The sequence below is a fragment of the Pseudophryne corroboree genome, chromosome 6 (genome assembly GCF_028390025.1).
Source record: "Pseudophryne corroboree isolate aPseCor3 chromosome 6, aPseCor3.hap2, whole genome shotgun sequence".
Lineage (NCBI taxonomy): Eukaryota > Metazoa > Chordata > Amphibia > Anura > Myobatrachidae > Pseudophryne > Pseudophryne corroboree.
The window spans coordinates 474560047-474572232 of NC_086449.1; the positions used below are offsets into that span (position 1 = coordinate 474560047).

Genomic DNA, 12186 nt, shown 5'->3' on the forward strand with positions numbered 1-12186 from the left:
TTGGAATAATCGCATACCATAATGAGATATCATGGTAATGGGACCTAAGTCCAAGAACAGAATGATTTACGTTTCATATGCACCTTATACACACAGCCTGAAGATCATTTAATACAATATGTTTAATAACTTTGTGTATTAAACAAAGTTTGTTTACATTGAGCCATCAGAAGACAAAGGTTTCACTATCTCACTCAAAAAATTCTGTATTTCGGAATATTTGGATATGGGATACTTAACCTGTATACATACATCACAACTGAGTAGCATTTTTCAAATTAGTGTGCAGGATTCCTCCACTTTATGTACTTTGAAAACACTTTAGAATAATCTTAATGAAGTCACACTTACTGAGCAGCGCCTTCCCTGAGTAAGTTATCATTGTTAAGAAGAAACCGAACATCTGCAGAAGAAATACACATAATGAAATCAGAATTATAATGCAACAGTTCATTTAAACATCAGCAACAAAAAACACAACACAATATACAGTGTCCCTATACTCAATATGGGGGGGGAATGTAATTGTCTAAAACAGGGGTTGGCAACTTATTGCTATCAGTGTGTCAGCTACAATCTAGTTAAATCAGTCTGCTAGTTCTACATTTATAATACAGATAATATTAATTATAGAAATATGCTATACATTTCAAACCACACAACAACAGATTGGAGAAAGTAGTGAAAACGGTAGGATCAAAGAGTTGGTGGCAGCCTTAAAGTTAAATCGGTCAGTTTGCGCTTATCGCTGTTTGCTATCTGTAACTGAATAAATATATTCCTCTTTAAATAAACTATTCAGGCCTAAATTTAAGCCTGGAACTTACATATTGGTCCTAGGTTCAGCGCGCCATTCAAAACTAGCACATGTTTTTCCATGCTGTAAGAAAATGCATTTTTCTGCAATTTTGTCTTGAGATATATAGGCCAGAGTCTAAGGGGAGTATTCAATTAGCTCCGACAATTTCAGAGCTATCAAATTCACCCCCATGCATATTCAACTGTGGGCCATTTTTGCCTGTTTTTTTAAGCCATTTTCACAATGCCATTTCACTTCCTTTTTTGTGTGAAAAAAAATCAGAAAAAACGGCCCGCATTTTCCCCGATGCAAGTGCTAAACGTGTGGATTTGCCGATCCACGTGTTTTTCACACCTGCCAAATTTTCTACCTAGGCGAAAAAAACGGCTTTGTTATTGAATAGGGCGAATCCCCATTCGCCATAAAAAATAGCGGAAAGTGACGTTTTTTGCCTAGGCAAAGAAACTGCTCTACTGAATACCCCCCTAAAAATGTAATCAAAGGAAGATATTTAAATTTCACAGCATATACACAGAAAAATTACTTTTGCAAACTCGTGCCCTATTACTTTCCCCTCTTAACATGAAGAGCGGATTCAATCAGAAAAATTGCATGAACAACTATATGTTATAGAGATGTTTTATTGCTGAATCCTTTAATATAGGCAGTAATTGCTATACAGTATCTCCAGTATGCAATGTAAAAATAAGAATTTACTTACCGATAATTCTATTTCTCGTAGTCCGTAGTGGATGCTGGGGACTCCGTCAGGACCATGGGGAATAGCGGCTCCGCAGGAGACAGGGCACAAAAGCAAGCTTTTAGGATCACATGGTGTGTACTGGCTCCTCCCCCTATGACCCTCCTCCAAGCCTCAGTTAGGTACTGTGCCCGGACGAGCGTACACAATAAGGAAGGATCTTGAATCCCGGGTAAGACTCATACCAGCCACACCAATCACACCGTACAACTTGTGATCTGAACCCAGTTAACAGTATGATAACAAAGAAGTAGCCTCTTAAAAAAGATGGCTCACAACAATAATAACCCGATTTTTGTAACAATAACTATGTACAAGTAATGCAGACAATCCGCACTTGGGATGGGCGCCCAGCATCCACTACGGACTACGAGAAATAGAATTATCGGTAAGTAAATTCTTATTTTCTCTAACGTCCTAGTGGATGCTGGGGACTCCGTCAGGACCATGGGGATTATACCAAAGCTCCCAAACGGGCGGGAGAGTGCGGATGACTCTGCAGCACCGAATGAGAGAACTCCAAGTCCTCTTTAGCCAGAGTATCAAATTTGTAAAATTTTACAAACGTGTTCTCCCCTGACCACGTAGCTGCTCGGCAAAGTTGTAATGCCGAGACCCCTCGGGCAGCCGCCCAAGATGAGCCCACCTTCCTTGTGGAGTGGGCTTTTACAGTTTTAGGCTGTGGCAGGCCTGCCACAGAATGTGCAAGTTGAATTGTGCTACAGATCCAACGAGCAATCGTCTGCTTAGACGCAGGAGCACCCATCTTGTTGGGTGCATACAAGATAAACAACGAGTCAGATTTTCTGACTCCAGCTGTCCTTGAAATATATATTTTCAATGCTCTGACAACGTCCAGTAACTTGGAGTCCTCCAAGTCGCTAGTAGCCGCAGGCACCACAATAGGCTGGTTCAAGTGAAAAGCCGAAACCACCTTAGGGAGAAAATGAGGACGTGTCCGCAGTTCTGCCCTGTCCGAATGGAAAATCAGATATGGGCTTTTGTACGATAAAGCCGCCAACTCTGAAACTCTCCTGGCTGAAGCCAGGGCCAATAGCATGGTTACTTTCCATGTAAGATACTTCAAATCTACCGATTTGAGAGGCTCAAACCAATGAGATTTGAGAAATTCCAAAACTACGTTTAGATCCCACGGTGCCACTGGATGCACAATTGGGGGTTGTATATGTAGTACACCCTTGACAAAAGTTTGTACTTCAGGCACTGAAGCCAATTCTTTCTGGAAGAAGATTGATAAGGCCAAAATTTGAACTTTAATAGACCCCAATTTGAGGCCCATAGACAATCCAGCCAGCAGGAAATGTAGGAATCGACCCAATTGAAATTCTTCCGTTGGGGCCTTCTTGGCTTCACACCACGCAACATATTTTCTCCAAATGCGGTGATAATGTTGTGCGGTCACTTCCTTCCTAGCTTTAATCAAGGTAGGAATAACTTCCTCTGGAATGCCCTTTTCTTTTAGAATCCGGCGTTCAACCGCCATGCCGTCAAACGCAGTCGCTGTAAGTCTTGGAACATACAAGGTCCCTGCTGAAGCAGATCCCTTCTTAGAGGTAGAGGCCACGGATCTTCCGTGAGCATCTCTTGAAGTTCCGGATACCAAGTTCTTCTTGGCCAATCCGGAGCCACTAGTATTGTTCTTACTCCCCTTTTCCGTATAATTCTCAGTACCTTTGGTATGAGAGGCAGAGGAGGAAACACATACACTGACTGGTACACCCACGGTGTTACCAGAGCGTCCACAGCTATTGCCTGAGGGTCTCTTGACCTGGCGCAATATCTGTCCAGTTTTTTGTTGAGGCGAGACGCCATCATGTCCACCTTTGGTTTTTCCCAATGGTTCACAATCATGTGGAAAACTTCCGGATGAAGTCCCCACTCTCCCGGGTGAAGGTCGTGTCTGCTGAGGAAGTCTGCTTCCCAGTTGTCCACTCCCGGGATGAACACTGCTGACAGTGCTATGACATGATTTTCCGCCCAGCGAAGAATCCTTGCAGCTTCTGTCATTGCTCTTCTGCTTCTCGTGCCGCCTTGTCTGTTTACGTGGGCGACTGCCGTGATGTTGTCCGACTGGATCAACACCGGCTGACCTTGAAGCAGCGGTTTCGCCAAGCTTAGAGCATTGTAGATCGCTCTTAGCTCTAGTATATTTATGTGAAGAGACGTCTCCAGGTTTGACCATACACCCTGGAAGTTTCTTCCCTGTGTGACTGCTCCCCAGCCCCGTAGGCTGGCATCCGTAGTCACCAGGACCCAGTCCTGTATGCCGAACCTGCGGCCCTCTAACAGATGGGCACTCTGCAACCACCACAGGAGAGACAACCTTGTCCTTGGTGACAGTGTTATCCGCTGATGCATGTGCAGATGCGATCCGGACCATTTGTCCAGCAGATCCCACTGAAATATTCGTGCATGGAATCTGCCGAATGGAATTGCTTCGTAAGAAGCCACCATCTTTCCCAGGACTCTTGTGCATTGATGTACTGACACATTTCCTGGTTTTAGGAGGTTCCTGACAAGTTCGGATAACTCCCTTGCTTTCTCCTCCGGGAGAAACACCTTTTTCTGAACCGTGTCCAGAATCATTCCCAGGAACAGCAGACGTGTTGTCGGGGACAATTGAGATTTTGGAAGATTCAGAATCCACCCGTGTTGTTGAAGCACTACTTGGGTTAGTGCTACACCGACTTCCAGCTGTTCTCTGGACTTTGCCCTTATCAGGAGATCGTCCAAGTAAGGGATAATTAATACGCCTTTTCTTCGTAGAAGAACCATCATTTCGGTCATTACCTTGGTAAAGACCCGAGGTGCCGTGGACAAACCAAACGGCAGCGTTTGAAACTGATAATGACAGTCTTGTATCACGAACCTGAGATACCCTTGGTGTGAGGGGTAAATTGGGACATGCAGATAAGCATCTTTTATGTCCAGGGACACCATGAAGTCCCCTTCTTCCAGATTCGCTATCACTGCTCTTAGTGACTCCATCTTGAACTTGAATTTCTGTATGTACAGGTTCAAGGATTTCAGATTTAGAATAGGTCTTACCGAACCGTCCGGCTTCGGTACCACAAATAGTGTGGAATAATACCCCTTTCCCTGTTGTAGGAGGGGTACCTTGACTATCACCTGCTGAGAATACAGCTTGTGAATGGCTTCCAATACCGTCGCCCTTTCTGAGGGAGACGTTGGTAAAGCAGACTTTAGGAAACGGCGAGGGGGAGATCTTTCGAATTCCAACATGTAACCCTGAGATACTATCTGCAGGATCCACGGGTCCACCTGTGAGCGAGCCCACTGATTGCTGAAAATCTTTAGTCGACCCCCCACCGCTCCTGAGTCCGCTTGTAAAGCCCCAGCGTCATGCTGATGGCTTTGTAGAACCCGGGGCGGGCTTCTGGTCCTGGGCAGGGGCTGCTTGCTGCCCTCTCTTACCCTTTCCTCTGCCTCGTGGCAGATAAGACTGTCCTTTTGCCCGCTTGTTTTTATAGGAGCGAAAGGACTGCGGCTGAAAAGACGGTGTCTTTTTCTGTTGGGAGGGGGTCTGAGGTAAAAAAGTGGATTTTCCGGCAGTTGCCGTGGCCACCAGATCCGATAGACCAACCCCAAATAATTCCTCTCCTTTATATGGCAATACTTCCATATGCCTTTTGGAATCCGCATCACCTGACCACTGTCGCGTCCATAAACTTCTTCTGGCAGATATGGACATCGCACTTACTCTCGATGCCAGAGTGCAAACATCCCTCTGAGCATCTCGCATATAAAGAAACGCATCCTTTAATTGCTCTAGAGTCAATAAAACACTGTCCCTATCCAGGGTATCAATATTTTCAGTCAGGGAATCCAACCACACTACCCCAGCACTGCACATCCAGGCTGAGGCTATTGCTGGTCGGAGTATAACACCAGTATGCGTGTATATACTCTTCAGGGTAGTTTCCAGCCTCCTATCTGCTGGATCCTTGAGGGCGGCCGTATCTGGAGACGGCAACGCCACTTGTTTTGATAAACGTGTGAGCGCTTTATCCACCCTAGGGGGTGTTTCCCAGCGCGCCCTAACCTCTGGTGGGAAAGGGTATAATGCCAATAACTTCTTAGAAATTAGCAGTTTTCTATCTGGGTTAACCCACGCTTCATCACACATGTCATTCAATTCCTCTGATTCTGGAAAAGCTACAGGTAGTTTTTTCCCCCCCCCCCCCACATAATACCCCTTTTTGAGGTACCTGCAGTATCAGAGATCTGCAAAGCCTCCTTCATTGCAGGGATCATATAACGTGTGGCCCTATTGGAAAATACGTTTGTTTCTTCACCGTCGACACTAGATTCATCTGTGTCGGTACCTGTGTCGACTGACTGAGGTAAGGGACGTTTTACAGCCCCTGACGGTGTCTGAGACGCCTGAGCAGGTACTAACTGGTTTTCCGGCCGTCTCATTTCGTCAACTGACTTTTGTAATGTACTAACATTATCACGTAATTCCATAATTAAAGCCATCCATTCCGGTGTCGACTCCCTAGGGGGTGACATCACCATTACCGGCAATTGCTCCGCCTCCACACCAACATCGTCCTCATACATGTCGACACACACGTACCGACACACAGCAGACACACAGGGAATGCTCTTATCGAAGACAGGACCCCACTAGCCCTTTGGGGAGACAGAGGGAGAGTTTGCCAGCACACACCAAAAGCGCTATAAAATGTATATAAACAACCCTAAAAGGTGTTGTTTTTGTTATATGCGCTTTAAATATATAAATATCGCCAAAATATGCCCCCCTTCTCTTTGTTACCCTGTTTCTGTAGTGCAGTGCAGGGGAGAGTCCTGGGAGCCTTCCTCACAGCGGAGCTGAGCAGGAAAATGGCGCTGTGTGCTGAGGAGAATAAGCCCCGCCCCCTATCCGGCGGGCTTTTCTCCCGGGTTTTGAGATATCTGGCCTGGGTTAAATACATACATATAGCCTCAATGGCTATATGTGATGTATTCTTTGCCATCAAAGGTATTAAATATTGCTGCCCAGGGCGCCCCCAGCAGCGCCCTGCACCCTCCGTGACCGTTCAGTGTGAAGTGTGTAGCAACAATGGCGCACAGCTGCAGTGCTGTGCGCTACCTTCATGAAGGCTGAAGAGCCTTCTGCCGCCTGTTTCCGGACCCTCGATCTTCAGCATCTGTAAGGGGGATCGGCGGCGCGGCTCCGGGACGAACCCCAGGGTGACCTGTGTTCCGACTCCCTCTGAAGCTATGTCCAGTAGCCTAAGACTCCAATCCATCCTGCACGCAGGTGAGTTGAAAATCTCTCCCCTAAGTCCCTCGATGCAGTGAGCCTGTTGCCAGCAGGACTCACTGAAAATAATAAACCTAAAAACTTTTTCTAAGCAGCTCTTTAGGAGAGCCACCTAGATTGCACCCTGCTCGGACGGGCACAAAAACCTAACTGGGGCTTGGAGGAGGGTCATAGGGGGAGGAGCCAGTACACACCATGTGATCCTAAAAGCTTGCTTTTGTGCCCTGTCTCCTGCGGAGCCGCTATTCCCCATGGTCCTGACGGAGTCCCCAGCATCCACTAGGACGTTAGAGAAATAGCATTATTATTTTATTGCTGTTAGACGAGGATCACCTGTCCATTTCTCAGGGGGGGAAGGGGATCTAAACTTCAGATCTTTTCTTTCCTGCACAATCGCCTTTATTTCTGCTAAATCTCCTCTTTCAGCCATTTATAGTCACACAGTATGGCGCTCTTTCACTGGTTTAAGCTGCACCCAAATGACGGGGGAGGAAAGAGCACTATTCTCCATACATACACGTATAGAGACACTAACCGCTTTCAAATAAAATAACAGAAGTGCCCTTTCACTGTTCCCATTGCATATATGACCTTGGAAACCATGCAAAAGCAGCAGGGCACTTTTTGCTGCCCCTGCTGTTTGGTCTGTAACTATTAACACAGTTAAGGATGCCAAGTTGAATATAAAATGAAGAGCATTACTCACCATTAAACACTTCATTGAATTCTCCTGGTGGAGCATGAATGATGAATTTTGCTGCTACGCGTACCTAAAACAAACAAAAGACAAAAATAATGGCCAATGATTAAAGCTTAAGAAATAAGTAGAAACAAAGTCGATAAAAACTCCATGAGTCAGTTACCAGATGTGCCAATATCCATGCAGCAAGGTGAGGGCTGACTAAGTGCTGAAAGGCAACAGTATTTGAATAGACGTGGAGGAGAATTCAGACGTATTACTATTCACTTCCCATACCCAGTACAATTAACCTTAGGTGGAGAAACCTGTCGGGGAAATAAGTGACATTCACTGGTCTTGGTTTAGTTAAAAAATTCTCACTTTACATGACCTGGAAATAAACACTATGGCCAGAATTCAATTAGCACCAATGGGCAGGGTTGGACTGGCCCACAGGTGAAACCACTGGTGGGCCCTCCTCTAGGGATCAGGTTCCAGACTGCGCTGTTACTAATCTAGTACATTATCTTGCATGCACTACAGTATTTACTGTATATATTTATCTAGGGGACCAACACTTGCAAAATGGTTAGGCAAACCAATGTGGTGGCTGGGTACACCCCCTCTAGAGACTGGCCACACCCCTAAACATTGGCCCCTACCACTGCATTCACCCGGTGTGGCCCTAGATGCCCCAGTCCGACACTGCCACTGGGGGTGAAAAAGGGTGGAAGCCTAGAGCTTTATCGTCTGGGGCTATTCAAATCCAGAACATTTTTCACCCAAACCCCGTTCAAACACCCGTTAACAGGCATTAACACACAGAATCCTTCAAAAGTTCATGTATTCATGTGTTAACAGGGTCGCGGCATACATTAAAATCCTAGTTACAGGGGATTTTTTTGTGTCTGTTCAGATGCGGTAAAAAATCCCCAATAAATTCACTTTCTGTACATTGTAATCTCTAGCACAACAGCGCTTGCTTTTCTCCTGAGTGTACTGAGAGCAAACTTACTTACTTGGTACATACAGGACAGAACTTGTGTTCTACTAGTACAGTATGTATGCAGACTGTAAACATGCTATTTAGTTTGAGGACCCAGTCCATACTCATGGATGTCATTGGTGATGTGTGTGTAGTACATGGAATAGGATCGGGATGTAGTTATGTGACCGGCGGTCACATTACCGACGGCTACATCCAGCCCCCTCTAAATGTTGACTAGCAGGGATTATTCCTACTCGTGGGTGTCCACGACACCCATAGAGTGGGAATAGAATCGGTGGAGAGGGCAGCTCACCACTGAACCCGCAAGAGGCTTGTTGCACCCGCCCAGCCCCCTCCTCGCCGGCATTCCACCGCCAGGATCCGTCAGTCGGAATGCTGACCACCGGGATCCCCAGCGGTGGTAACGCATACCCAACCCATAAGATTATATCCCTATTTAAACTCCATCTCCCATCTACTATACATAAGGCACCTTAAACAAAAATACATTATTTGTAAGTATATACCGAATGCCATCAACCAAAAAATTTTGGAGGTCCTTCGGAATGTCTGCTTTCTCAAGGAAATATTTAGATGCCTCGATACCCCGTTCATGGTCAATAATTGTGTATAAAGAACTCACGTCGGTCGTTACCAACATGAGTCCTTCATTCCAAGTTATCCTTTTCAAATTAATATATACGTATAATATTCCTTTATTTTTCTATTTGTAGGGCTTATACAAGGTTTTTTCCCCAACTTCTGTATACATTCTAACCTTTTGTGGGTGTGGTGACACCCGTATAGGGAATTGTTTCTTGTCAAAGCTGCCATTTTGCACACATCTTGGGGCAGTCCATACGGTTTTCTGTACAAGTAAATATTCACAGCCTTTGCTCAATACTTTGTTGATGCACCTTTGGCAGCAGTGACAGCCTCAAGTCTTTTTGAATATGATGCCACAAGCTTGGCACACCTGTCTTTGGGCAGTTTCGCTCATTCCTCTTTGCAGCACCTCTCAAGCTCCATCAGGTTGGATGGGAAGCGTTGGTTTTCAGATCTCTCCAGAGATGTTCAATCGGATTCAAGTCTGGGCCACTCAAGGACATTCACAGAGTTGTCCTAAAGCCACTCCTTTGATATCTTAGCTGTGTGCTTAGGGTCGTTGTCCTGCTGAAAGATGAACCGTCACCCTAGTCTTAGGTCAAGAGCGCTCTGGAGCAGGTTTTCATCCAGGATGTCTCTGTACATTGCTGCATTCATCTTTCCCTCTATCCTGACTAGTCTTCCAGTTTCTGCCACTGAACAACATCCCCTGCAGCATGATGCTGCCACCACCATGCTTCACTGTAGGGATTGTATTGGCGTGGTGATGAGCGGTGCCTGGTTTTCTCCAAACATGACGCCTGGCATTCACACCAAAGAGTTCAATCTTTGTCTCATAAGGCCAGAGAATTTTGTTTCTCATGGTCAGAGTCCTTCAGGTGCATCTTGGCAAACTCCAGGCGGGCTGCCATGTGCTTTTTACTAAGGAGTGGCTTCTGTCTGGCCACTCTACCACACAGGCCTGATTGGTGGATTGTTGCAGAGATGGCTGGAAGGCTCTCCACAGAGGAATGCTGTAGCTCTGACAGAGTGACCATTGGGTTCTTGGTCACCCCCCTGACTAGGTGGCTTCTCCCCCGGTCGCTCAGTTTAGATGGCTGGCCAGCTCTAGGAAGTCCTTGTGGTTCCAAACTTCTTCCATTTGCAGATGATGGAGGCCACTGTGCTCATTGGGACCTTCAAAGCAGCAGATATTTTTCTGTACTCTTCCCCAGATTTGTGCCTCGAGACAATCCTGTCTCTGAGGTCTACAGACAATTTATTTGACTTCATGCTTGGTTTGTGCTCACACATGCACTGTCAAGTGTGGGACTTGATTTGGAAAGGCAAACACCTGTCTATATAATGTCCAATCAACTGAATTTACCATAGGCGGACGCCAATTAAGCTGTATGTACATCTCAAGGATGTTCAGTGGAAACAGGATGCACCTGAGCTCAATTTTGAGCTTCATGGCATAGGCTGTGAATACTTATGTACATGTGTTTATTTTTTTATTTTTAATAAATTAGCAAAAATCTCAAAAAAACTTTTTCACGTTGTCATTATGGGGTATTGTGTGTAGAATTTTGAGGGGAAAAATAGGATTTTGGTTACCTACCGGTAAATCCTTTTCTCGTAGTCAGTAGAGGATGCTGGGGTCCACATTAGTATCATGGGGTATAGACGGGTCCACCAGGAGCCATTGGCACTTTAAGAGTTTGAGAGTGTGGGCTGGCTCCTCCCTCTATGCACCTCCTACCAGACTCAGTCTAGAAACTGTGCCCGAGGAGACGGACATCTTCGAGAGAAGCATTTAACACAGATAGTGGCGAGATTCATACCAGCTCACACATACAAGGCACATCAAGCTAACGTAGCTTGAAAACTCAGCAACTGCTGAAATATTTTCTTACCACGCAACAATGCAGTACTCAACTAAAACTAAGTTGTACTGAACCAAATAACAATAGCAGGAAAATGAAGCGCTGGGCAGGGGCCCAGCATCCTCTACGGACTACGAGAAAAGGATTTACCGGTAGGTAACCAAAATCCTATTTTCTCTTACATCCTAGAGGATGCTGGGGTCCACATTAGTACCATGAGGATGTACCAAAGCTCCCAGAACGGGAGGGAGAGCGCGTAGGCTCCTGCAGAACTGAACTTCAGATCATCAGAGGCCAAAGTATCGAACTTGTAGAACTTTGCAAACGTGTTCGACCCAGACCAAGTTACAGCTCTGCAAAGTTGTAAAGCAGAGACACCCCGGACAGCCGCCCAGGAAGACCCCACCTTACGAGTAGAGTGGGCCTAGACAGACATAGGACACGGCAATCCTGCTGTAGAATAAGCGTGCTGCATAGTGAACCTGACCCAGCGAGAGATTGACTGCTTAGAAGCAGGACACCCAATTTTCTTGGGATCATACAGGACAAACAGAGAGTCCGATTTTCTGTGATGAGTTCTATTCACATAGATTTTCAGAGCCCTTACAACATCCAAGGACTTTGATGAAATTAAGGAGTCAGTAGCCACTGGCACCACAATATATCGGTTGATATGAAATGCCGACAACTTCGGAAGAAACTGCGACGTGTCCGGAGCTCAGCTCTATCTTCGTGGAAAATCAAATATGGGCTTTTAGAGGACAAAGCCCCCAACTCCGACACACGTCTAGCAGAAGCTAAAGCCAACAAAGTGACAGCCTTCCACGTAAGAAATTTGACCCCGACCTCCTGTAGCGGCTCAAACCAGTCAGATTGGAGAAACTCCAACACCACGTCAAGATCCCATGGCGCCGCAGGCGGTACAAAGGGAAGTTGGATGTGCAGAACTCCGTTCAAAAAAGTCTGAACCTCAGGGAGGACAGCCAATTGTTTCTGGAAGAAAATGGACAGGGCCGAAATCTGGCCATTCACAGATCCCAACATCAGGCCCATATCCACACCAGCTTGTAGGAAGAGGAGAAACCGTCCCAGTTGAAACCCCACCGCAGGAAACTTCTTGGACTCACACCAAGATACATATTTTTTCCAAATTCGATGGTAATGTTTAGACGTTA

General features: G+C 45.9%; 1 protein-coding gene across 1 annotated transcript in view; it reads right to left on the reverse strand.

The window, feature by feature from the left end:
• CAPZA2 (capping actin protein of muscle Z-line subunit alpha 2) overlaps positions 1–12186 on the reverse strand; it is a 113497-nt gene that overhangs the window by 48765 nt on the left and 52546 nt on the right. The window contains exons 2-3 of the mRNA XM_063927233.1: positions 7580–7643; positions 352–403 (exon numbers count right to left, since the gene is read on the reverse strand). Of these exons, the coding sequence (XP_063783303.1) occupies positions 352–403; positions 7580–7643 (116 nt within the window). The remainder of the gene's footprint in view (positions 1–351; positions 404–7579; positions 7644–12186) is intronic.